The 26317-nt window shown below is 41.7% G+C and overlaps 2 protein-coding genes across 2 annotated transcripts in view; both read left to right on the top strand.

The window, feature by feature from the left end:
- The first annotated feature begins 6244 nt into the window (after positions 1-6244).
- Positions 6245-26317, top strand: part of LOC146547136 (uncharacterized) — a 111990-nt gene continuing 91917 nt past the window's right edge. Inside the window, exon 1 of the mRNA XM_085264082.1 lies at positions 6245-6424. The gene's annotated coding sequence lies outside the window, so the exon portion shown is untranslated. The remainder of the gene's footprint in view (positions 6425-26317) is intronic.
- On the top strand, positions 15088-16706 carry LOC146547137 (uncharacterized). The gene has a single exon (XM_085264080.1). It carries the CDS (start codon positions 15501-15503, stop codon positions 16704-16706), a length of 1206 nt encoding a protein of 401 aa, XP_085120206.1. The 5' UTR covers positions 15088-15500.

The raw sequence follows: 26317 nt of genomic DNA on the forward strand, positions 1-26317 counted from the left end.
CATGTACGGAAGGGACATGTCCCCACCAATATCCAGCGATTATTGAATTGTCCCCACCAATACTTTGATCTCTTCGAGTAAAGAAAAACAAACCCGATAGAAAGAAAAAAACACGATCTGTCAACGTCTCATTCACCTAGCGGTGCAGAAAGAGTTAAATCATGTACTCTACTGGAGTCCTACCTCATGTGACAAATATGGCCAATGTGATTGGCTGTGCCTTTCAGGGAGCTCTGTTTAGTTTTAGTAGCGGCAAGCTCCTCTCCTCCTTGCGAGGAACTGCATGATTTCCCTCCGAACATTCAGATTAGTGCAGCATAAATTCATTCATGAGGGGGGAATTACAGAACATGTGGAGGCTGTTAGATGGATAACATAGTGAGTTCAGTGCATTGATGTGATATTGTCCTGAAGGATTTAGTCATTCTCTCTGGTTAAAGAAATTGCACTAATTGATTCATATTAATTATAAATAATCCTAATTATACATCTTGCTTCCGTGTTTATGTCCTAACAAAACATATATTCTATTTTAGCTTTATACATTGATTAATGACCTGCAGAATCTCCTTATCATATTAAGTGATTCATAATTGTCACTTAAAGTCCAACTTTATGCTTTCTCCCTCTTGAAAGTGATTACATCCTTGCATTACATACTTTAGGTTTATTTTTTGCAGGCGGGTTTCTGAAATAATAAAATAAAAATAAAAACAGGCAGATTTAGAATATAACATGCAGCATTCTATATAAAAAGATAAAAAAAATTAACACTTTATTTGTTACATTTATGATGGATTTGAAAGTAGATAAAACACATTTGTGTCAGCCTTGGCTTATTAAAGTTCTTGTCTTTAAATGAACTTTGTCTCTGTGTGTTTCAGGTCCTGCACTCTCAAAGACTGAATGAACCAGCATTGCAGCCATGGGTCATTGTGAGCATCACAGGGAAGGTTGAAGCCGCCCACTGCAGCTGTATGGCTGGAGTCACAGAGACCTGCAGCCATGTCGTTGCTCTTCAGTTTAATGTTGAAACCAAGCACACCATTGTTTTTCTTGTGACATTACCAATAAGTTTGATGTGTCACATGGTTTATTTTTTGCAGGCGGGTTTCTGAAATAATAAAATAAAAATAAAAACAGGCAGATTTAGAATATAACATGCAGCATTCTATATAAAAAGATTAAAAAAAATTAACACTTTATTTGTTACATTTATGATGGATTTGAAAGTAGATAAAATACATTTGTGTCAGCCTTGGCTTATTAAAGTTCTTGTCTTTAAATGAACTTTGTCTCTGTGTCACATGGCCCTCTTCCTATTGAAAAAACAAAAGTTGTATCCAAGATGGCCGACTTCTAAATGGCCACCATGGTCACCACCCATCTTGAGGAGTTTGCCCCCTCACATATACTAATGTGCCACAAACAGGACTTTACTATGACCAACCATTCCCATGTTATTACGGTGTATCCATATAAATGGCCCACCCTGTGGAAGCAACAGTGAGGATCTGTGGCACAAGGACTGTTACAGATGAACATGCATACTGGGTTTTGCTGGGTAATATGACCAAGATACAGCCAGAGGTTGGCCATAAGATAGACTTCTCCTCTTCAGCTGCCCAAAAAAAGTCTCTCAATCAAAACATAAACAGAACATCAATAGTGACAGGTAAATGAAGCCGTCCTCAAAAAAGAAAAATTCCACCTGCTACTGTGGAGGAGTTGTCTCAACTGATGGGAAAATATTTCTCCAAGCATAGTTCTGTTCTAAATAACCCATAATGTTTTAATTTAGGGGGCCAAATTAAAACATGCAAAAATAATTTGCATTTACTGAATATGTACTTACTAATTACCACTATTCAAAAGTTGAATAAAGAAACAAATTCTTGCCTTTTTTAAATTACCACTTTATAGAACATCACATCAGTTATAATGTAGAATCAATGTCATGTATAGTTTACAAATGACAAAATGTTCACATACGCATCATTTAAATAATATCCCCTACTACTAGCATTCTGTAATTTACTGTCTCTTTTGAAAACTTATTACTACATATACATCCATCCATTCGCTTCCGCTTATCCTTTTTCAGGGTCGCGGGGGGCGCTGGAGCCTATCCCAGCTGTCATAGGGCAAGAGGCAGGGTACACCCTGGACAGGTCGCCAGTCTGTCGCAGGGCCAACACACAGGGACAGACAACCATTTGCACTCACATTCATTCGCACATTCACACCTAGTGACAATTTGGATTATCCAATTAACCTATCCCCACAAGTTGCATGTCTTTGGACGGTGGGAGGAAGCCAGAGTACCCGGAGGGAACCCACACAGACACGGGGAGAACATGCAAACTCCACACAGAAAGACCCCGGCCTGATGGTGGAATTGAACTCAGGACCTTCTTGCTGTGCGGCAACAGTGCTAACCACCGTGCCACCGTGCTGCCTACATATACAGCACAAGACTTTTAAGAGTATTTAACAAGAGCATTTTCTCTGGTTTTACTAACACACTGGGGCACATGTTCACCAAAACGCAGCAAACCTTCACCATCTTATCCAGAAGGGTCACCTCTTCACCCTCACATGGAAGAAGCAATCTGATTGGCGTGGTGGTATGTAGCATGTGGTTTGAAGCAGGGATTTCGTCATGCCCCATGTGTAGCCATTCCAGTCCAGTCGCACACCAGCTTATGCCAAATGCCAAAGTCTGTGATCCAAATCCGTAGTCCAAAGTCCAAGCCAAACAATTCATTCCCAAAGGTGATTCTTCCTTCACTCAACTGTCAGGTATCCAGCCTCCTGTTCTGCTCTGACCGTCACCCTTCTCCCCTGCTGTGTTTGTGATAACAGCAAAGGTTTTTTTGGGAATTGTTCTGACACTGTCAGAAAAGTCCAGAAGCTGTCATGACTGTCTGACTATAGTCAACCTGCATGTCTTTGTCCTGCTGTCTATGAGATTATTACACAGGAAGAATAAAAAAGAAAGCACTTGGAAAATCTAGCTTTCCATGAGAAGTGGTCATGAGAAGGTCATCTGTAAATAATGGATGTGGTATTTATTGTGTAGTGGGTTAGATTTGGTAGATGTTTGGTTCATGCATGGTGTCTGTGAAGGAGCAGTTGTGGCCTACTCCTGATCCCTCGCAACTTGCATTCATTTCTGTTGAAGGTGGCGATACTGGCAAAATACTGGCCATTGCTTAATGTGAGTAACTGTTAAAGGGTGGCCTACAAACTGCTGTTGTCTTGTTGTAGCTGTTCTGTTGTCTAGCATTGACTGGTTGTTTGTTTTATGGTGTTTTAGAGTTAACTGATTGCTTCATGCTTTTTAAAAGGAGTCGAATTTTAGAGTATGTGTTTATTTTCATTTCTTTTGTATCTCATTTATTCAGTTGTTTTGTTTTATGTCTTAATTTATAGGTTCTTTTATTTTGCTTTAGTGGAGAGCAGGCACGGCCACTTGTTGTGGGGGGTAAACACATGTGGTAGAATTCCCTCTGATCTGTACACACTGGCCCGCAAATGGGTATTAAGCACTATTTAAGTTGCAGTGCGAGTGGCAGTAAGGATTGCAGAGAAACTACATGGGTGAGTAATTGGTGGCACCCTTGGGCACTCCTCCTTGTAAGTTGCCTCCCCAAGTGGCTGGTCTCCACTATTTTGTTTAATTTTACTAAGCTGCTGATTTAACTAGGGCAGCATCATTGCAGCGAACCTTCTCATTTCATTTAATGTTTGGTAATAGAGTGTCTTGATTCACAGTTCGTTATTGATAGCCCTGCTACTTACGTTTTTCTGTAGCTTTACATTTGCAGTTATTTTGTCTAATAAACTTTGTTTTATGAAATTGACCTGCCTTACCTCTGCTTGTTAATAACGAGCCTATGTGCATTTTGTAACTGTTACAATGTTTGCACTGGCTAATCTCTCCTGGCGTGTAACTTCCTCCCCAGCTGGCATTGTCAACACCATCTAGCTACCTTGACCGGTTTTCTTATCTGTGACTTTTTTTCTTTTATTTATACAACTGAAAATCTTTGTACTTTTAAAGATAAGAGCGCTGCAAAATATTGTGACAAATATAACAACATATAACATATAACAACAGGTGTGTGTGTCTAGCTATCTTTGTGAGGACCGGCATCTGCATTCTACTATACTTGTGAGAACCAACAGTCACTTGTGAGGACACACTCACCGGTCCTCAGAAGTTTGAAGGCCTTTTTGAGGCTCAAAATGTGGTTTTAGTGTCAGGGTTACAATTAGGTTCTGGTTAGGTTTAGAGTTAGGGTTAGGCATTCATTTTTAATGGTTAGGGTAAGAGGCTAGGGAAAGCATTATGTCAATGAAGGTACTCACTAAGATAGCTGAACGGGCGTGTGTGTGTCCTTTCTCAAATCCTGAAAGACTGCTATCTGTTACCGATATAAGTAAATACATGACTAAATGAAAAACAAAAAACCCATCAGAATCACTTTTTGGCACAACACCAGCTAGTGTCATGGTTGCTGGACATATACATATCTCATCGCTTTGCTTATATTGATAAATGGTCTGCAGTAAGGTTGGGCGATTGGGCGAATTTATCGACTATGGACAATGGTTTGAGGCATCCGATCGTTTTTACAAGAGCTATTTATTTATTTATTTTCTCATGAGTAGATCTGCTAATGTTGGCTGAAGCTACAGAAAGGTAGTAGTAGATGTTCAGGAACCCCCCCCCCCCCCAAAAAAAACAAAAAAACAAACAAACAAACAAACAAACAAACAAACAAACAAACAAACACATACACAATGGATGGAAACAAAGAGAAACTAACTTCCTTTTCCCACTGTAACCATGTTTACAGGCTGTTCCAGTGTCTTGCACACTTGGTCAAACAACTACAAAATTATAAGTTAAAATGTTTTTCCAGCGGACATAAAAAATCTTTGGCGTAATCTTAAGTCTTTAGTGCGATTTGGCGCATTTCAAATAAACGAATAATCCAAAAAGTAGCTACAATAACACTGAAACAAACAAATCAGTCCGTGCCAATGACTTTTTCTACAGTCATTGGTCCATGCATGATTACGTTGCTCCGCCCATCAAAAAAATCACCTCATCACCTATCGCCTATTGGATTGATGAATGTGGGTTGGAAAATTTTTACATATCACCCCTCCTCAGTCTACAGTAGTTTGGCCAGAGGTGGCGCTGGTTGATTGGAGTCCATGTTAGTGCACACAAAGTGCAAGCTTTAAGTGTGTTAACCATTCCTCGCCGTTAGTCCCCTGACCGTGGTCGGGAGACACGAGGGGAGATGCTTCCTCCAGGGCCGAAGTTTGTCCTCCTTCGGGGTTAACTCCCTTCACTTTTGTGGAGTAGTGAGGCAGACAGAAATCAGCCGAGGCACCGGAGAGTACTGAAGAGATGAGGCTTTAATAACAGTACTGCACACTCTGAAAACACACTGCATAGCCTGTAGCCCGTTAGAACACTGCTCCCGGTCGCCCTCTCTACCCATGACACACTCTCTCTCTCTCTTTTCCTCTTTCGCTCCCCGCGTCTCCTTCACGCGCATGCTCACACACATTACATACACTCCTTACTGCACCCAGTCACACACAAGACAGCAATTCCCGCAACAAGTGGTTGCATATAAAATAAAGAAATCACCTGTTGTACAAGCATCATTATGGGTGCTTTACTGTACATACTGTTCTACATTAAAATCAATCCAGTCCTTTTTAACTACTTAATAGTATCTTTATATAAATAATCTCTTGGCCTCAACTCGCTTGAAAACACAAGTCAGTGTGCTCCTTTTACTTTGAGAGTTTATTGAGCCACAGCAGAATAAAGCCTAACAAAGTACAGTCTAGAATAAACAAAGTTACAGTAAAACGTGCCACAGGTGCGTGCTATGTCTGATATACTCTGAGATGGGCCTAAAAATCTATACACTTAACAGAAAAAAACAAAACAAAACAAGGTAAAAATGAATTTAATAATAAACAGTAAAAGCAAGACTGACACGTGTTATCATAACTATTATTAATTATTATAGAATTATCCATCCATCTGTATTTATATTATAAGAATGTGATTTGTGTCGACGGTGTTTGTTTATTATTATACATACGTGCTGGTGTCATCTTTGTGATGAGCTAATGGCGCCACCTCGTGGACACCAGCTGGACCCACAGACAGAGCTGACGGGAGACTCCAGGAAGTGGGCCTAGTGAATAACCGAAAGCAGCTTCTTGTTGAGCAACGTGAAGGTTTGGTGATTATTCATTATGCTGCGCTGGTGGATCAGTACTTAGACCATCGGTTTACTGCTGTGTGAAAGCTCCACAGGTCCAAAGAGAAATGAGCCGCTTAAATCTGACGAGGGACTCCATCTGTGACACTTTACTCTGCCCGGTAAGTTTTTGAAGCTGGACTGTGTTCGGTTATGAACATGTTTTTGCCCCGGAGTCCTGCGTTACTCCGAGTTTGTGTTTAATAAACGGAACATCGTAGTGTTAGAGGGTCATATTCACATTTTCTTTATAAACTTCATTCACACAAGAAACTCGGAGACTGCTCATGCGTCACAAACGTTACACAGTGACCTGTACAGCTCCTAAATACAGTTTTATCTTTTTACGCAGACACACACGTCAGAAATTCATCTTTAAAATTGATAAAAAAAATGGGGATAGTCTTTCTCATTGTATCTTATTTTATTCGCGTTTTTGGTAACCCCTCTCTCTACTACAGATTGACAGACCACGTAACTTTCGCGCATTGCTTTGTGGGTACCTGTGGCAACAAGATCAAAACACTGCATCAAGCACTAGTATTTCCAGAACCGGTAATCATTAATTCTTCGGTTTTAATCCCCACTTGCATTTTATTTGCCCCAAAAACAGTTATGTACAAAACGACGGAGAACATGGCAGGTCCGTACAAAGACAGACTTGACGAAAAGGCAAAAAAAAAAAGGACGAGGAAAAAAAATCAAAGGAGTTAAAGGGTCAGACCCATACGAGCACACATAGTAGAGTAAGGACGTTATTATATGGTCCTAAGTGTGAGTGTATGCACTTCATGTTTATTAACTTCAGATCCCTGCAACAAACCCAGGTCCAGTTTACTTTGGTGATTTGGACTGTTCCTTTTGCCTGTACAGGAGATAATCTATTTGTCGTTTCAGGTTGTAGTATTACACAACATTTTCAGATCTAATAGAAATAAAATGAGTGTTTCGTAATTCATTCAATTTATTGTCTTTAGTTATAACTGGCATTATTGTTTCATTCTATTATAGAATCTTACAAGAAAGAGGCAAAATTGTATTCCGTTATGCTTTATTAGCTGCTTTGGTGAAAAACAAATCAACAATGCAACCAAAAAAAAAAAAAAAACATAGTGGAAAACAGTTGATCACTTGGTTGCTTCAATACAACACTTGGGCACATATACAGTATGCGGGACATTTCGTGGCTGTTTTGATATCGCTCTCTCTCTCTTAACCGATCAAATCTCGCTGTGGTAGCAGCTTTAAACTCGGTATGACCCAGGTTGATAGAGAGTGCCCAGTCTGGATCGCATTCCAGCATTTTGTAGGCTGGTTTTCCTACAAAACACAACAAACATTAGCCCACAAAGCCACAGTGAACAAAGCAACATAGCGCAACGAATTCAATTCAAATCAATATAAGACTTATTTGAAACCTACATCAACAATTATGTTGTGATAAATTACGTAATAACTACAACAGAAGACTTAACTTTGTGGAAATGCTTGGAGCAGACTAACATGTGAGCTGGAGTGTTCTGGTCTTCGAATTGCTGCAATCCAGGCCATCCGTCGGCTCTTTGTTACTTCGGAAACATGGCTTAAAGAACTTCTCTTCCACGACGGAATTCGATAAAAAACAATCTCTTTACCCGTCGGCTTCCCGTGGCTGTCATGTAGTGATGGCCCGCTTGAAGCTGAAGCTCCGGTGCATGTGTCCAAAAAAAAAAATCAACACACTGCTTCAGAAGCACTGTGTCGAAGCTTGATTCGTTTGGCCAGAGTCACGTGATCAGTGACGTCCGAAGCTTCATTTTAGTGATGGTAAATTTGATTTTTTTTACTGAATCGAGTTTAATGAGTCACTCATCAAAGTGAATCGGATTTTTGAGTCATTTGATTCACTGAGTCAGTTGACCAGAGAGTGCAAAAAATGTACATTTTCACTCAAACTTAATTTGTTTCTCTTTTCATGTAAATCCCACTGCTAAGATGAATGATTCTAAAAAAAAAACAACTATTTTATAGAGCAAAAACTTTTCTAAAATTAAGCAATTTCCTATCAAAATTGCTTAATAAACATTTATTTTGTTTATTTTTATTTTATTAGTATTTTCCTTAAATGTGTTAAATATATATTTTCTCATCTAAATGTCCACTGAGCTGTGAGCCAGGGGGCGGTAATGCGCCTTAACATTGGTTGTCAACCAAGAAGAAGAAGAAGCTGTGAGCCAGGAGGGAAGGGGTGGGTGAGTGATTCTTCGCTCGCTCTATTATTCAGCACGGGAGGGAGGCAGTGTTGCCAACTTAGCGACTTTGTCGCTGTATTTAGCGAGTTTTCAGACCCCCTTAGCGACTTTTTTTCTAAAAAGCGACTAGCGACAAATCTGGCGACTTTTTCTGGTATTATTGGAGACTTATTTATGACGACTTTTTGACGTGAAAACGCGTATCGCTCTTACTCTCAACAAGCAGCGGTGCTGCCTTGGGCACCTCACCCGTGCCAAAGCGCTCACAGGTGGAGGATAGTCCTCCCCCAGCTGCTATCAGGGCAGGAGACGTTCACACCTGTGCGTCCAAACGGCAAATGAATCGCGCATGAGCGAAGCCACTGCTCCCTAACGCAGTCAGTTCTTCCTTTACTGTTATGCTGTTTTGTGGATCACAAGGTTTAAAACTACTTATAAACACACACTCTCACACACAAAGTAACTCCACCAGAGTGCCAATTTCGGGTCACTTTTGCCGGTCCAGGCCTGGATAAAGGAGCAGGGTTGGAATTGTGACATTAAAAAACAATAATTGCTAAAAAAAAAATTAATTTGTAGTTCTAAATAAATTCTAACTGCATTTAGGACGTTTTTTACTCACTTTATGTCTCTTCCACGATGTTATTTCTCTCTCCCACAGCGTAGGTTACAATAACATTAGCATGACCGATTATGCAAATTAGGCGATGACGTCATTTGGCGACTTCTAGCGACTTTTAGGACAGCCAATAGCGATTTTCCTTACTGAGGAGTTGGCAACACTGGAGGGAGGGGGTATGGAACGCCAGGACTGCCATAATGAATTAATTAAATACACCATTAAATAATTAATTAAATGTGGCAATAATTAATTAAAATTGGAATTAATTAATTAAATAAATAGTTATGACACATGTAATTAATTAATTACTGACACATGTAATTAATTATTTATGTATTTCACATTTTAATTAATTATTGACACATTTAATTAATTAATTATTGACACATTTAATTAATTATTTATGTATTTCACATTTTAATTAATTATTGACACATTTAATTAATTATTGACACATTTAATTAATTATTTAATGATATATTTATTTATTTCATTTTGGCAGTCCTGGCGCCTGGCTCTCGTCATGAAATAATTTTATCTGTCAGCCTCACCCATCAAACTCAGGGGACGGGGTTAACGCTGCCCATGCAGCTTCTCTAACATTTGATTGGTTGCCGTGCAAAGTAAGTCAAAACAGGTCGATCCTAGATAATCGATTGCTTGTGCAGACTTGGGGCAGCCAGTTATCCCAGAATGCAGATCAAATCACAGGCAGCAATGGTGGTGGTGTAGTTTTTCTGTCACCAGCTACACTTTTAACAGTGTTTTAGCCGCGAATGTCGCGACGTATGTCTGGTCAGGTTGTCAACATAGAACATGTTTGCAAAAGTGCTCAGATGTTTTCAGAGATTTCACTAGCTCTGCTAACAATTAGCATGCAGAGTGCACCGAGGGGGTTACGTTAACCGGTTTGTTTACATATTCCACTCTCCGTGTTCCACATGTTGCATTCGCAGATTCTCACCGAACGATCGTCTCTTTCCGCCTGGTCTTGTGTCTCTGTGCTTCTGTAACATAAAGAACGAGCTGACATTTTTCTCACGAAACCAGCGATCAGCTTAACAGACCCTCAGTTTACCTGCATGCATCCTCCTCCTCATCTGTCAGCTGTTTAACACCTGCTGCTAATTCAAGAAACACGCCTAGTTACCTGGTGATAGTCACAGTTTAACTGGGCAGCCGGTGCTCGATATAAAGCAATGTCAGCGCATTTTTCTGCACAAGATAAGTAAATATAGTGTTTTCCCCGAGCGCAGAGCTGCTGGAGCTTGTTTCCTTACAGAGCACTTTATAGGCGAAGCAGCTTTATCAGCGGCTGATGTCCAATCACCGGCACACAGCTTTGAAACCTCAGCTGAGTTTTAGCTCTCAGTGGTTAAACGCTGGACTTCATTCACTCAGGTTCTGTCTGTCGGGTCACGTTTACTTCGCTGTTTTATTTACAACTGAGCAAATCGGTTTGGCTGAGGTTAAAGTTACGTTTCATAACTGCATAGTTTCACAGACGTTTAATGGTTCACTGGCACATGTGTTAGACTGAACTATCATCTAAATATCATCTGTTTTTTAATAGTTATTCAACTGTATTCTAAGCACCAGCTGTCTGTTAGAATGTGATTTTTTTCTCTCTCTGTTGGCAGAGGTATAAAAATGCGCAGGAAAATCTGACGTGCATGGCGAACTTCACCGACAATATTTAGGGAGGAATAAACACACATCAAACATAAATGAACCATTTGTCTGTCTCCATAATTGAGAGCATTTTCTCTTCTTATCTCAACACTCTCTCTCTCTCTCTCTCTCTCTTTTTTTTTGCTTTTTCGGTCATGTTATGTTTACCTGTCAAAGGCTTGTTACAAACTATGAAACACATGGTGCAGACTTCTGGATGTTAGAAGAAAACTAATACTGCTCATGAATGAGACTAAAGGCAGGAAGGTGTCCTTTAAGACTAAACATGTTAATAGGACCTCCCTGTTTATATCATAGTTTATGATATAGCACATGTATTTCAGTAATAGCCTGCTGAGGCCACTATACGTTTGTTTATATCTAATCTTCCTTTTCAAACATTTAAACAGCAGCGAGTCTGCAGCTGAGGGAATACAAATTCAAATTGTCGGAACAGGTTTGCTCGTTTCTTGGATTCATTTGGTGATTTATTAAATGTATAACTGTTATTCTAATCTGCTGCTGAGTCTCTTACACTTTTCTTTATGCTGTATATTTTCACGTCTCTGGAATAGTTGGCAGTTAGATAGTCAGCTGGGAAACTCTGTGTTAACTCATGGAGCTGAGGATATCGTGGATATGCTGACCTCGCTGCGTGGTGTACAGAGCGAGGTCAGCATGATTAATATTCACAATAAAAATATTAGCCGAACATCATGAAGTCTGTATGTGTTTCATAGTGTCGAACAACCTTTGTACAGTTAAAGCCAGCAGTTACTACATGACGGAAACACCAACGTTATCTCTTTTATGCGTTTATACACAGGTCACGCTGATTACTGAACAAAAACCCAAAGATCAGATGTTAAACAGATTTATTTGCTCTCTCTCCTCCTTAAACATGTTTTTAATGTTAGTTATAATTCAGAATTGGCGACTGAAACACGTAGGACACATAAGAACATCAGGAAATAAAACACCGATAAATATAACCTCAGTAAAAGAAGTCAGCGGGGGTTACTACAGCTGTGTACCGGGGCCTGCGCTTTGTCGGTGGGATTGCTTGCGAGGCGAGCGGGTCTATCCCACGCTTTGCCGTGAGACTGGGCAGACATCTCCGAAATCATCGAAACACTTTTGCAAAGAGGCTGTATCTTGACAAACCGACCAGACACATGAAGATTAAACCACTACATTCTCGGCTAAAAAATATTAAAACGGTATTTGGTAACACACAAACAGGGTTTTTCAAAGCTCAGTTCTGTTAGCTTCCACATGCCGGTTGTTGTGCGCTAGAAACAATGGCCACCAGGCCAAAGCAATGGTTTTGACTCGATCAGCGTTAACCCCGCCCCCTGAGTTTGATGGGTGAGGCTGACAGATAAAATTATTTCATGATGAGAGCCAGGCGTCAGGACTGCCAAAATGAAATAAATAAATATATCATTAAATAATTAATTAAATGTGTCAATAATTAATTAAATGTGTCAATAATTAATTAAAATGTGAAATACATAAATAATTAATTAAATGTGTCAATAATTAATTAATTACATGTGTCATAACTATTTATTTAATTAATTAATTCCAATTTTAATTAATTATTGCCACATTTAATTAATTATTTAATGATGTATTTAATTAATTCATTATGGCAGTCCTGGCGTTCCATAGGGGTGAGCGAGTCCTGAGTGATTCGCTTATGCTTACGATTCAGCACAGGAGGGAGGGGGTTAGTGAGTGAGTGAGTGATTCGTTCGCTCTATGATTCAGCGCAGGAGGGAGGGGTGTATGGGCAGAAATCTGTGCCATCAGAAACTGAATTTGAATAAGTTCAATTTGAATTTGAATTGCTCAGATTGAATCTGAATTGTAACTTGAATAAATGCTTTTGAAAACTGAATTTGAATTAGTCTAATTTGAAATTGAATTTATGGTTTGAAAATGATCATCACTAAATTGAAATTGAATTTTATATTTTGAAAATGAATTGATTTGCTTTGAAACTGCATTTTATCCTTTAAAAATTCAGCTCTCAAATAATTTCAGTTTCACTTCTCACCATTCAGTTTCAGTTCTACAATTCAATTTCAGTTCCAAAATTCAGTTTTTTGGAACTTACATCCGGTTCCGGTTCAAGCGCAGATTAATAGAACTACGTTTTACTAGCGGACCAAAAGTGTTACTGACGGGAATCTACAGCGTCTTGAGCTGAATTAAGACTTCAGAAGTCATTCGTCATGTTGAATGACCAGCGGATAAACTCTCAGGTTGGTAATAAATGTATTACATGTATAAGAACAAGCATCATGTTAACAAATGATAGCCGTACAGTAACTTTTATGCTTATTGTAGCTGTTAGCTAAAAATGCTAATTTAGCGTAGTTTGCCCTGAATTCAGCTTTGACAACAAATATGATCGACTGTTTGTAGTAGAATTCCAAAGTTGTCATCTTGGACCCTCTCAGAGTACCCCCTCTGTATGCTTGCAGAGACCCCTACTGTAGGGAAACATGCAAAACGGTGCCCAAACCTTTGTATTTTAGCTTTATTTATGTCTTACACAGCATCCCAACTCTTTAGCTAACTTAATAACTTTAGCTAAAGTGAATAGTTAGTCTAATTCATTAGTGCAGCATTACTGGGTCACCTCTGTTTGAAGTGATATAATGTGATATACAACTATCACTGAAACAGCAAACTTTGTAAATAAGCAAACAACACTTCTCATTCTCTAAACGTTTGGCCACAGCTGTAGATTACACTATCAGTGCTTGTTCACTCTTGACAATAATAACATTTCTAAATTTACTTTGTGCATTTACAGGTAAACAATATCTAATATTTTATCTAAATGACTGCTTTGTCTTTGAAAAGGGTGAAGAGCCTGAGGCCGGTGACAGTCCAGTTCTACTCTAAGTACATCCTTACAGTGGCTCACAGGACAAGGCCACATTCCTGTCCTGCCAGAAGAGAAGAGAAGCTTCAGAGTCTTCATGCAGTTCAACCACACCTGTCACATTCCATATGACAGGGGTCTCAAACTCCAGTCCTCAAGGGCCAGTGTCATGCAACTTTTCCATGCCCTCGAGGACTGCCGTATGGTGTTTATCCTGTTTTCTACCCCACAGTTACAGCATGTCTGACTGCCTGTTCAGCATATGCAAAAATATATGATGAGTTTAAGCATGTGATGACTAAGGCCTTCCATTATGGTGTTTGTCATCACATGTCACAGACATCTGGATGATCATTTGGAATAAACAAAAAACTAAAAACTTGTTACTTCATCTTTTATCTTTATTATTATTATTATTATTGTTCTTATTTTACACTTTTCATTGTTAGGCATTAGGTTTATTTGTAGTAGTCCTTTCCAACGTCTTTCCCTCTTCCATGTTACTGTGTCAGCTTGTCAGCATCTATTTGGGTTTGGAAGTGGAACAGAAAGTAAAGAAATCCAAAGTGCCATTAAAACCAGGAGAGGTTCTTATATTTCAGAAGAAGGGATTAATTCAAAAGAAATGACCTCAATGCCATATTTTATTTAGGAACCCTAGAGAGCACTTTGCAAAATAACACATTCTTATAATTTCACCCTCAGATGAGCCAAGCTACGACTGTCAGGGAAGGTGATGTAGGTACAGAGCATATGAGAGTGGTTAAGTTAAGGTCTCTTGTCTAAATGAAGGCACAATAGGGATCAATGGCAAGGTGTAGAGATTCAGTATCTTCAGTCTTCAGTGGACACTCCATTTCTGGCACAAAACACCTGTAAAAGATGGTCGATTTAGGAGGTGACCCGACAACTTCAGCCTGTCAAACATCTTAATGAAGCATGTAACAGTTGCTATCGTAATGCAATGTATCACCACATGGCGGCGCCTCCTGTCTCACGACTGGTGTCACCCCCCTTTTTGTTCTTCTTCGCACTCCTCCTGTAATGGATGCTCCCGTGTGTACGCGGACTAGTGTGCTCTTCAGTAATGTGTGGTAGAGGTAGCACTTATTTTTGATATTGTAAATAAATGAGTACTTTTTGGAAAGTCAGAAGCTGTTGCTCATTCGCTATCCACCTGCACACCTCCGCGGCTGGCTTCATCTCCACCGCACGTTACAACTGGCGCCCGAACTTTTTCCCTTTGGACTTCAGACGATTTTTGCATCCCGCCGAGGATTCTTCTCTTCTAGCACGTGAACTGTCTCGGAAATCCCCCAAGTTTTGCGGATGCTCGGACGTTTTCTCCAGCCATGGCCGCAGCCTCAGCTCAGGTGGGACCCGACTAATTTCTGGATACCGCGGTGTGCCGCTGCTCTGCTTGGGAGAAAGAAAAAGAGAGAAGCTGACTCCGCGACGCGAATGGACTCCGTGGATTTGTTATTTGGACGTGCTGTTGGTTTCGTCTTCTAAGGATTAATTCTTCTGTGGAGAGCCTGGACATGAACATTTCTGCTGGCTTTCCATTCCCCTTTCCCTCTGCTGAGACTGACTGTAGCACATGTAAGTGAGAACTTGGCCGACTACAACCGTTGGTGCTGGTCTTCGGCTCAGTATAACGAAACGATTTAAAATTAATCTTTGCATTTTTGTCTTTCTAGTCTGATCTGACTCTTTTACTACTATATCAATAACTACACTGTGCCCTGGAGCGGCTTAATTTTTTTGAAATCACAATGGCACACTGCCCAGACGACTCTGACTCAGACATGGAACTTACCTCGTTACCTATGTGCCAGATAGTTGAAAATGTGACTCCTAGCCTTAGCCAACAAGTGGTGGAGTTAAGAACTGAGGTGAATAAGCTTAGTGATTGTTTACGTGACTCACTGAACATACAGCAGAGTTTACTAAGGCAGTGGGACCAACTCACAATGGGGAGCTCTCCCCCTCCTGCAGTCCCACAGTCTCCTGTTTTCCCAATGGCCACATCGACACCTCATGTTCCTGCGAGAGACAAAACTGAACCCACCAACAGTACCAATCCGTTCCTGCCCAGCAACCCATTTCAACCTACAAATCCTTTTCTCCCATCTCACTCACTTGAGCTCAGCAGCACTTCCAGAGTGATTGCGGCAGCTTTACATCACGCAAAACTGGAGCCTCCTGTGTATGCTGGGGACGGCAAAGTGCAACCTGAGGACTGGTTAAATGCAGTTGGCACATACAAAGCCTCATTGAACCTAACCGATGGGCAATTGCTAAACGAACTGCCACACTTTCTTGCAAAAGAGCCCGGGAAATGGTTCAAGGCATTGAGCTCCCACATCACATCATGGGCTCAATTCTGTCAACTGTTTAAGACAGTTTTTCTGCCCTCCGACAACCAAGAACGCATCCTGAGAGGAATTTTAGATCATGTTCAGGCTCAGGACGAACCACTCCCAACCTTTGTTGCCCACATGTTGAGTGAGTTTGACAAACTGAAGAGTCCTCCACCTGAAAAAGACAGAATCGACCTAATTAGTAAACATGCTCTTGAAAAATACAGAGTTGCCCTGTATGGCGCTAATGTCACTTCTGTAATGGACCTGCTGCTACGTGCTCATGAGCTTCACTCAGTGCTTGGACCACAAAGACCACAGCCTGCTTTATGTAGCAAAGACAACTATAAGCCTGAACCTTACTGCTTCAAATGCTCTCAGCCAGGGTTCACCACACGCACCTGCCCAAACTGTAACACCCAACCTCATTTGCCACAACGAGCCTCGAACACCGCTAGGCATGGCCCAGTCCAGCCATTGCCGGCACCTGGCCCCTCTGACCCTGGCCATGAAAAGGTGGAATTAAGCAGCACCACATCCCAGCCACAATACAGGCAGTCGGGAAACTACAGGGGGGGGAGGACATTTCACAGAGGCCAACCTTCCCCCAGTTACTAACGGAGCCTCACACGCCCGTTTCACTACAGGGTGGACACAGTCTTGGACACTTGGAAGACAATTTTTCACAAGTCCACTGGAATACCCCACTAAGAACGAAAGTGAACTTCAATGCTTCATCTGTGGATGCTACCCTCGACACGGGTGCTTGCCTCTCGGCTGTACGAACAGATCTCATTCAAGTAAATGACTCTCACCCTAGAAAGACAAGTGAGTGGAATGGTCCTGCAGTTAACCTCGCCAATAATGCTCCCTGTATTCCTGACGGTGTTATTTGGCTCAATATTGGATTCATGAACAAGAACTTTTACCAGCGTTTTGCAATAATACCAGATTTGTCCTCTCCTTTCATTCTGGGAATGGATTTTATGGCAAGAGCTTCTGTTTCTATTCACATTCCCACTAGAACCGTCTACATTGAGGACATCCCCTGCCCACTCGCAGACGATGAAGAGGACCTTCAAAATGATTACTCACATTCACCTGGAACACTGATGTCTTTGGACTTGGTTCGCTCAGACTTAACAGCCAAACTGTCTGAAGCAAGTCTCTCAGAGAACAACAAGGATGCTTTACTCAATCTGCTCAGCAAGTTTAGCTCCTTGTTTGATGGTCAACTTGGTCGAACGGCTCTCACTGAGCACGCCATAGAGACTGGCAATGCAACACCTGTCAATCTCCCACCCTATCGCACGTCACCTGCTAAGAAACGTGTGGTTGAAGAACAAGTACAACAAATGTTGAAGGACAACATCATTGAACCTTCCACAAGCCCTTGGGCAGCTCCTGTAGTCATTGTAAATAGAGCGGCCACGGAACCAAGGTTTTGTGTGGACTTTCGAGGGCTCAACCAAGTTACCCGAAAAGACTCTTATCCCCTGCCTCGTGTAGATGAGTCTTTGGACTTTCTGGCAAGAGGAAAGTTTGTCTCGACATTGGACTTAGCGCGAGGCTATTGGCAGGTTGCTGTAGCAGAGGACTCGAAGCCTAAAACTGCCTTCATCTCTCACTGCGGTCTCTTCCAGTTTCGGGTGCTGCCCTTTGGGCTCTGCAACGCACCTGCAACTTTTCAGAGACTCATGAACTCTGTGCTTGCTGGCCTCATTTACAAAACGTGCGCAGTCTACCTGGATGACATTGTTATCGCCTCACCTACCTTTGAACAGCACTTAGTGGATCTTGAGGAGGTGCTGGGCAGACTCCAGACTGCTGGCTTGTCATTGAAGCTCAAAAAGTGCCAATTCTGCCTCGATGAATTCACCTTTCTCGGGTACTGCATCACATCATCAGGTGTTAAGCCCGATCCAGACAAAGTAAAGGCGGTTAAGGAGTTTGATACCCCAACCTCAGTGAAACACGTCCGTCAGTTCCTTGGCTTGACTGGCTATTATCGACGCTTCATTCAGAATTATGCCCGCCATGCCGAACCTCTTCACGCCATCACCAGAAAGGAAAATGCTTTCCACTGGGACGACAGCTGTCGAAGGGCCATGGACACTTTGAAGGATCATGTCACATCGGCCCCGATCCTGTCATTTCCAGACTTCAACCGTCCCTTTTCCATTCACGCCGATGCATGTGACATTGGTCTTGGGGCAGTGTTGATGCAAAAGGATGACAAGGGTCGTGAGTACGTTGTGGCTTTTGCTAGTCGCTCCCTTCACAAAGCTGAACTCCCCTACTGCACTTCAGAGAAGGAGTGCCTCGCTGTGATATGGGCTCTGGAACACTTCTGCCCGTATGTTGAAGGTGTTCATGTTACTATCTTCACTGACCACAACAGTCTCAGGTGGCTCATGTCTCGTCAAAACCCAACGGGCCGACTCGCCCGCTGGTCACTTCGTTTGCAGGACTTTGATTTCACAATAGTGCACAAACCTGGTGCACAGAACAAAGTTCCCGACGCACTGTCACGCAACCCTTTGCCTCTGACCTGTGACAGGCCGACTGATCTTTTACCAGATCATGCTGTTATGGGCAGCCTGGACATTCGTACTCTGCCCGCCGTCATTCTGGCTGACCGTTCACAATTGAGACAGCTGCAGTTAGACGATCACGTCACAGGTCCACTCCTCAGAGACATTGAAGCAGACTCTCTGAACTGCTCGGACAATGCCACCTTGTTACAGTATGTTGTGTATGACTCTCTTTTGTATCACAGGGAACCCAAGTCCACATGTGCTTTGCACCCTTTGAAAGAGCTGAAACTGTTTGCCCCTACTTCCATTAGAGGCACCTTGCTGGACTATTACCACGACCACCCCACAGCAGGTCACTTGGGTGTTTCTAAGACATTGGCTAGACTGCGTTTTAGGTTTTTCTGGCCCAAAATGGCAGCTGATGTGAAACACTATGTGATTTCATGCTCAGTGTGCCAACTCACCAAGCCAAGTCAAAAAAAAGCAGCCGGTCTTATGGTTCCCATTGTCCCCCAGAAACCCTGGGAGTATGTGGGTGTGGATTTTGTTGGGCCACTTCCCCGCACCCCCACTGGTAATGCTTATTTGATCGTGTTTGTTGACTATTTGACTAAATGGGTTGAAGCCAGTGCTGTCAAAGAAGCTACATCTCAGGTAGCAGCTGGTAAATTCGTCACTGACATTTTTGCTAGACATGGTACACCCACTTACCTGATTTCTGACAGAGGGTCTCCTTTTGTGAGTGAGCTTTTTGAACATGTTGTTTCTGCATTAGGCTCGGTGCACAGACTCACTACGGCATATCACCCTCAGACAAATGCTACTGAACGCGTCAACCGGACTCTGAAAACTGCAATCCGCGCTTATGTAGGTGATAAGCACACATCATGGGACAAGTTTCTCCCTCAGATTTGCTTTGCTCTGCGCACCGCCCCTCATGACAGTACAGGTTTGACTCCTGCCATGATGCTTTACAAGATAAGATAAGATAAGATAAGATAAGATAACCTTTATTAGTCCCACACGTGGGAAATTTGTTTTGTCACAGCAGGAAGTGGACAGTGCAAAAGTTATGACGCAAAAATTAGAATACAATAAGAATAAATACAGTACACAGCTGTACAGAATAGAATAAAATAATATACTATATACAGTAGAATAAAATAGAATAAAAATATACAATAAGATAAAAATAGAATACGAATATCGTGATGGTCGTGAGTTAGACACCCCGCTTGACCTTATCACTCAGCCTTCTACAGCAGGTGTTGATGAACCGGGTGTGCCTTACCCTGAGACTCTGAGAGCCTCCCTGCAGGAAGCTCACGACCACGCCAAAGCAGCTTTGGACTATAGCCATGACAGACAAAAACATTACTATGACTTGAGACATCGACATGCCACGTTTCGTGTTGGTGACCTTGTGAGTGTTAAGACGCACCCCAGGTCAGATTCTCAGTCTAACTTTACTGCTAAACTTGCACCACTGTTTCAGGGACCATTGTGTGTATCTCAGAGACTCAGTGATGTTAATTACAGGCTCACTTGGGTGGACTCCGGTGTGGATGCAGGTGTTTATCATGTTGTGAACATGCAACCGTTCCATACCTGGGACTCTCTCACTTCCAAAGAACATTCTGTTTCATCGCCTGCCGAGAGAGAGACCGCAGAGGGTCTGAACTCTGACTCTCAGGCCCACCCTGGCCCCCCTGCAGACACTGACATTGACTCTGAGCCATTCCCCTTTGATTTACCGGACATTGAATCTTCTTCTGGTGTGGGCGCTGTTCCAGAGAGTGTTTCACCCAGATCTGTCCAGCACCCAGCTGCTGGTGGACATTACAATCTCAGGCCCAGACGTTGCCCCAGAGTTACATCTGGCTGGAGCAACAAAAGATGGACTAATGATTTTCACACAACCAGGCTTGATCTGAAGTGAAATGTTCTGGTTAAACCTGTTTGATGCTGTCTTGTTGCATTGCTACTTTGAGTCATGATATGTAGATGTTTCTGTTTGCTCTACTTAATCCAGTTTTATGGCTCTTTAGTGCGTTAAGGTTCATTCTTGGCATTTACTTTAAAAACAAAAAAAAGGAAAAAGTGAAAAAACTAAGAAGACTGATTTTCCACTGTACATGTTCATCTTATTTTCACCAATTTCATTTTTAAATGGTCTTTTGCCCTGTGTGTGTGCACTAATCTTAGCTGTAACCTCTATGTATAGAGTACTGTTAGGTGTGGTGTGTGTTTTTTCAGCTGTGTACGGCTGAGGACAGCCTTTTTCTCACCAGGGGGGGACTATGTAACAGTTGCTATCGTAATGCAATGTATCACCACATGGCGGCGCCTCCTGTCTCACGACTGGTGTCACCCCCCTTTTTGTTCTTCTTCGCACTCCTCCTGTAATGGATGCTCCCGTGTGTACGCGGACTAGTGTGCTCTTCAGTAATGTGTGGTAGAGGTAGCACTTATTTTTGATATTGTAAATAAATGAGTACTTTTTGGAAAGTCAGAAGCTGTTGCTCATTCGCTATCCACCTGCACACCTCCGCGGCTGGCTTCATCTCCACCGCACGTTACAAGCAGTGTGTTTAAAAAAAAAAAAAAAAAAATCTAATTAAGCATGCACTCAGTACCCTAAGAATTATTATGGTAGTTAAACACAGTGATAGTTGTATATCACATTATATCACTTCAAACAGAGGTGACCCAGTAATGCTGCACTAATGAATTAGACTAACTATTCACTTTAGCTAAAGTTATTAAGTTAGCTAAAGAGTTGGGATGCTGTGTAAGACAAATAAAGCTAAAACACAAAGGTTTGGGCACCGTTTTGCATGTTTCCCTACTGTAGGGGTCTCTGCAAGCATACAGAGGGGGTACTCTGAGAGGGTACAAGATGACAACTCTGGAATTCTACTAGAAACAGTCGATCATATTTGTTTGTCAAAGCTGAATTCAGGGCAAACTAGGCTAAATTAGCGTTTTTAGCTAACAGCTACAATAAGCATAAAAGTTACTGTACGGCTATCATTTGTTATACATTACGTTAATACATTTATTACCAACCTGAGAGTTTATCCGCTGGTCATTCGACATGACGAATGACTTCTGAAGTCTTAATTCAGCTCAAGACGCTGTAGATTCCCGTCAGTAACACTTTCGGTCCGCTAGTAAAACGTAGTTCTATTAATCTGCGCTTGCACCGGAACCGGATGTAAGTTCCAAAAAACTGAATTTTGGAACTGAAATTGAATTGTAGAACTGAAACTGAATGGTGAGAAGTGAAACTGAAATTATTCGAGAGCTGAATTTTTAAAGGATAAAATGCAGTTTCAAAGCAAATCAATTCATTTTCAAAATATAAAATTCAATTTCAATTTAGTGATGATCATTTTCAAACCATAAATTCAATTTCAAATTAGACTAATTCAAATTCAGTTTTCAAAAGCATTTATTCAAGTTACAATTCAGATTCAATCTGAGCAATTCAAATTCAAATTGAACTTATTCAAATTCAGTTTCTGATGGCACAGATTTCTGCCCATAGGGGTGAGCGAGTCCTGAGTGATTTGCTTACGCTTACGATTCAACACAGGAAGGGAGGGGGTGAGTAGCTCAAATGTGCTGTTAGCATGTTAGCAGAGCGATGCTACTGTGAAGCGAGGAGCTATTTTCTTGATGTGAGCTTCTACTCAGGGTTTTTTCTTCCAGTTGAGAGCAGAAATGCTTTTGTTAAGAAACTGGCTGTTGTTTTCCTCCCCGACAATTTTAATTATAAGCTAGATATATTTCTACTAAGCGAATTAGTTTGCTAACAGAAACAGGGATGAGTCAGTGAGTCAGTTGGGCTGATTGAGTTGAGTCAGTAAAGTGATTCTCGAGTATTGAACGATTCGTTCATGAATCGGACATCAGTACTTCATTTAGAACCTAACTGCTTCGGTATCTGATTCAATGGTTTATAAGGAAATGAATCATTCGCGGGATTTGTGGAGTGTTTTGATGGTGACAGATAGCAAAGCACTGATCATTCCACTGAGAGATTTGGAGCCAGCGAGGAATAGAGGAGGTTCTGTTGTGTGGGAGAATTTTGAGTAGATTTTTGTCAATCGGGTGGGTTTTCCAGCTTTGTGTTCTTGTCGTTTGCTTTTGTTTTGTGCGTGTTTATTATATCTGAAAACGGGAAAAGGGTAAAATGTCAAAAATCTGCTTCCATAATATAAATATCATTAAATAACTTTAGAAAAACTTCCACTTGACTCTTTACATGTAATGTTGTAAAAATATACATTTTATTGTTTAATTAATCTGAAAATGTTAGTCTGCCAAATGTGCAGCAATTGAATTTATTTATTCTCTTTATCTGATAGATTGTGGGGCCCAGGTAGACTGTATAACTGCATCTCTACCAGTTTCTCTGCACTCCAGCCTCCTCTGTGCCACATGAAGGGATTTCCCTTAAGGCAGGAGAAATTATCTCCACGAAAAGGAACAGGTTCGGCCATCGCACACTAGAACAAATTCTCTTCTTAAATAAAAATGAAAAAGGGCTACTTTAAATGCATCATGTTTTTAATTTGCAAGTTCATAAGCATTTTCCCTTTCCAGTTCACAATCAATTCTACCCCCAGGTCAAAAATATGTCTGGGAAAATTTCGCTAATATAATATTATTTATAAATATACCCGTCTAGCGGTTAATTGCATAAGTGCATGAAGGCAGGACCTCACAGCAGAAGCATACTCCATAATGTGTTGTACATTATCATATGTATATTATATGTAACGTGGTATTTTTCAATTATTGTATTTACCAACATCAAGAAGTCACAAGCAAAGAAAGACCAAACCATGGTGCATGTTTAAACAAGGAGAGTTTACTGGTCAAAATTATTTATTAAACGAATAAACCACATTTTTTTAACCACCAAAAAATACACGTTCAAAGCAACACAACGGCGGCCCAATATCAGACAGAATTCCACTCTGTAGAGTGGGCAATCTTAATGAAGCAGTTGGTTTTATTTTGTGGATTCAAGCTGCTCCTCATATTTTTGGCCACCAGATGTCACCAGAGAGGACTGTGTTGAAAAGCTTCGAGTAAAGAAACGTTTTTCAATACAACCCATATGGAAAAGAAATAGTAAAAACTCATATGATTTACTCATGAAAGTGGCCACTTTCTCATTACTTTCATATATTGTTTTAGTAAGTATCCAAAACATACAAGTTTCATTATATAATTTTTCAAGGGATCTTGTATCTGTTTTCACTCTTGTATGCTTTTCATACAAGTTTCACACAAGCAAGACAGATACAAACTTTATAAGATTTATATATATATATGGGAAGCTTCAGTGCTTCAGAAAGCTTCATTTGGCCATCACTACTGTCATGCGACCGGCTATTGCAGTTAATAATACAACAGCTTCTTGCCATTTTTTGTGTTTCTTTTTATCGCTGTGTGACTGTTTTCATGTGAAAGCCTGCGTGCGCTAGTACCGCTTGCCACTCGTTCCCAGAATCCTTTGCGGTTTTACCCCAGAATGACGTCACATTTTCAATCTCTGTACAAACGTCGTGATGTAACCGGTGTTCCAGATTAACTGGTGCGCAGATTAACTGGATTTGGTCGAACAGATGTGTGGCCGACTTGCGTTTCAGGAGCTGCTACCGATAAACCAGCAAAAAAACGCCAAATGTGTCATCTGTGACACGTGTGAGGTTCCCTCAAACACACTCCGTCAGTCTTGATGCTGTTGAACAACAAAATGTTTAAAAATGTCGCGAGTTTACCTGGTGATATTCTCATGCGCAACGCGATCGCAAAAACAGCAAACAATTAACACCACGCCGATGTTGTTCACAGGACAGCAAGAGTAAACGATCGAGAGAATCTAGTCGTCGTTATTGTTCCCCTCGTACGTTTTATTACTCCGATTTCAGCGTTTTTGCTTCACAACTAAAGCGAGCAGTTTACTTTGTGTGCACTAACATGGACTCGAATCAACCAGCGCCACCTCTGGCCAAGTGCCACAGCCTACAGCCAGATCAACTTGTGACACACATCTGCACCACGTTTGAAATCGTAAGCAGTGATTACACAGCGATTAGTAATAAACAGTCTCCAAAACTTGCATATGATCTTCAATTTGGAACCCATCTAATGACTATCACATAGCAGCTGGAGCAGTCTCCAATGGAGGTCAGTCCACTGCTGCCACCTGTGGCCAAGTACCATAGCCTACTAGATTAACCCTTTAAAGCCGGTCGGAGCGGACACGCTCCATTTTGCGTAACTATTTTAAAATCCCGGTAGCACTGCAACCACGTAAGCTAGCGCAATAATTTTTTTTGCATATGAAACCGGAGGAGTTGTACTTACATCTTATGCCATCAGCTTGTCCTAGGTCACGGTTTCCTTCCACATAAAGCTTTGCAAAAATTGCATAAAAAGCGCTTGCAGCAACAAAAACATAATATTCCTGTGCAACAGAAAGAAGGATGGGGAGCGTACGTGTCTGTGAAGGAGCGTATATGTGTGCGATCTACATTTGTAGCGAGATGTGTGCGCGCCGCCAAACTAAGATGGCGGCGCGCACAGACGCAGCGGCCCGGAGCTCCTACACTTTTGCACTTTTGGTGGTACTGTGTATTATTTCACACAGTCTGGGGTTACTTCAATACAACAGAGATGATCTACTACAACTAAGCCGTGGAGATCTTCAACTAACATCCGAGTATCTCATCCCCCCGGAGATCGTTAAGCAACCCCCGGGGCTACCCGCAACAGCAAGCCGCAGGAGGAGACGTTGCGAGCGGAGGCAGAAGAGAGGCAGGCGGGGAGGCCTGTGGGCACGGCTAAAGACTAGTCCGTTTAAACCACCACTCCCAATCATATTCCTCTCCAACGCCCGTTCAATCCGTTACAAACTGGATGAAATACGACTGCAGATCGCCACTCGACGGACTTTTAATAACTGTTCGTGCATGATCTTCACTGAAACCTGGCTGGACAGCGCCATTCCCGATGCGGCTATTGATCTAGCAGGCCGCACCGCCTATCAAGCCGACAGGTCTGCGGACTCGGGTAAGAAGACTGGCGGGGGGCTGTGCATCTATATTAACAACTTTTGGTGCACGAACGTTACAGTAACGGAAAGACTGTGCAGTACAGAGGTAGAACTGTTGGTGTTAAAGTGCCGTCCATTCTATCTCCCTCGGGAATTTTCTGCCGTTTACATCTGCGCTGTTTACATTCCACCAGATGTTAATGCTAAGCTAGCGTTAGCACAATTGAGCAGCAGCATCAATAACAGCCTGGTAGCACACCCGGACAGTGTCTTTATTGCGGCTGGGGATTTTAACCACGCGGACCTGAAATCTGTACTTCACAATTTCCACCGTAATGTGAAGTGTGCTACCAGAGGAGATAGAACGTTGGACCAGGTGTACACCAACATGGCGAATGCGTACAGAGCCCAGGCTTATCCCCACCTGGGTCTGTCAGACCATCTCTCCCTTCTGCTACACCCAATATACACACAAAAGATCAAGAGCACTGGGATTACAACCAAAACCGTGAGAACATGGCCGCAGGATGCTATTCCGATGCTTCAGGACTGTTTCCACTGCACAGACTGGGATGTATTCAAGGTGCAGGACACTGACAATCGTGTCGCATTGGACA

Source organism: Mchenga conophoros, linkage group LG23, assembly GCF_057382185.1.
Source record: "Mchenga conophoros isolate Kocher_MC1m ecotype Shallow Benthic linkage group LG23, M_conophoros_male_GT1.1, whole genome shotgun sequence".
NCBI lineage: Eukaryota > Metazoa > Chordata > Actinopteri > Cichliformes > Cichlidae > Mchenga > Mchenga conophoros.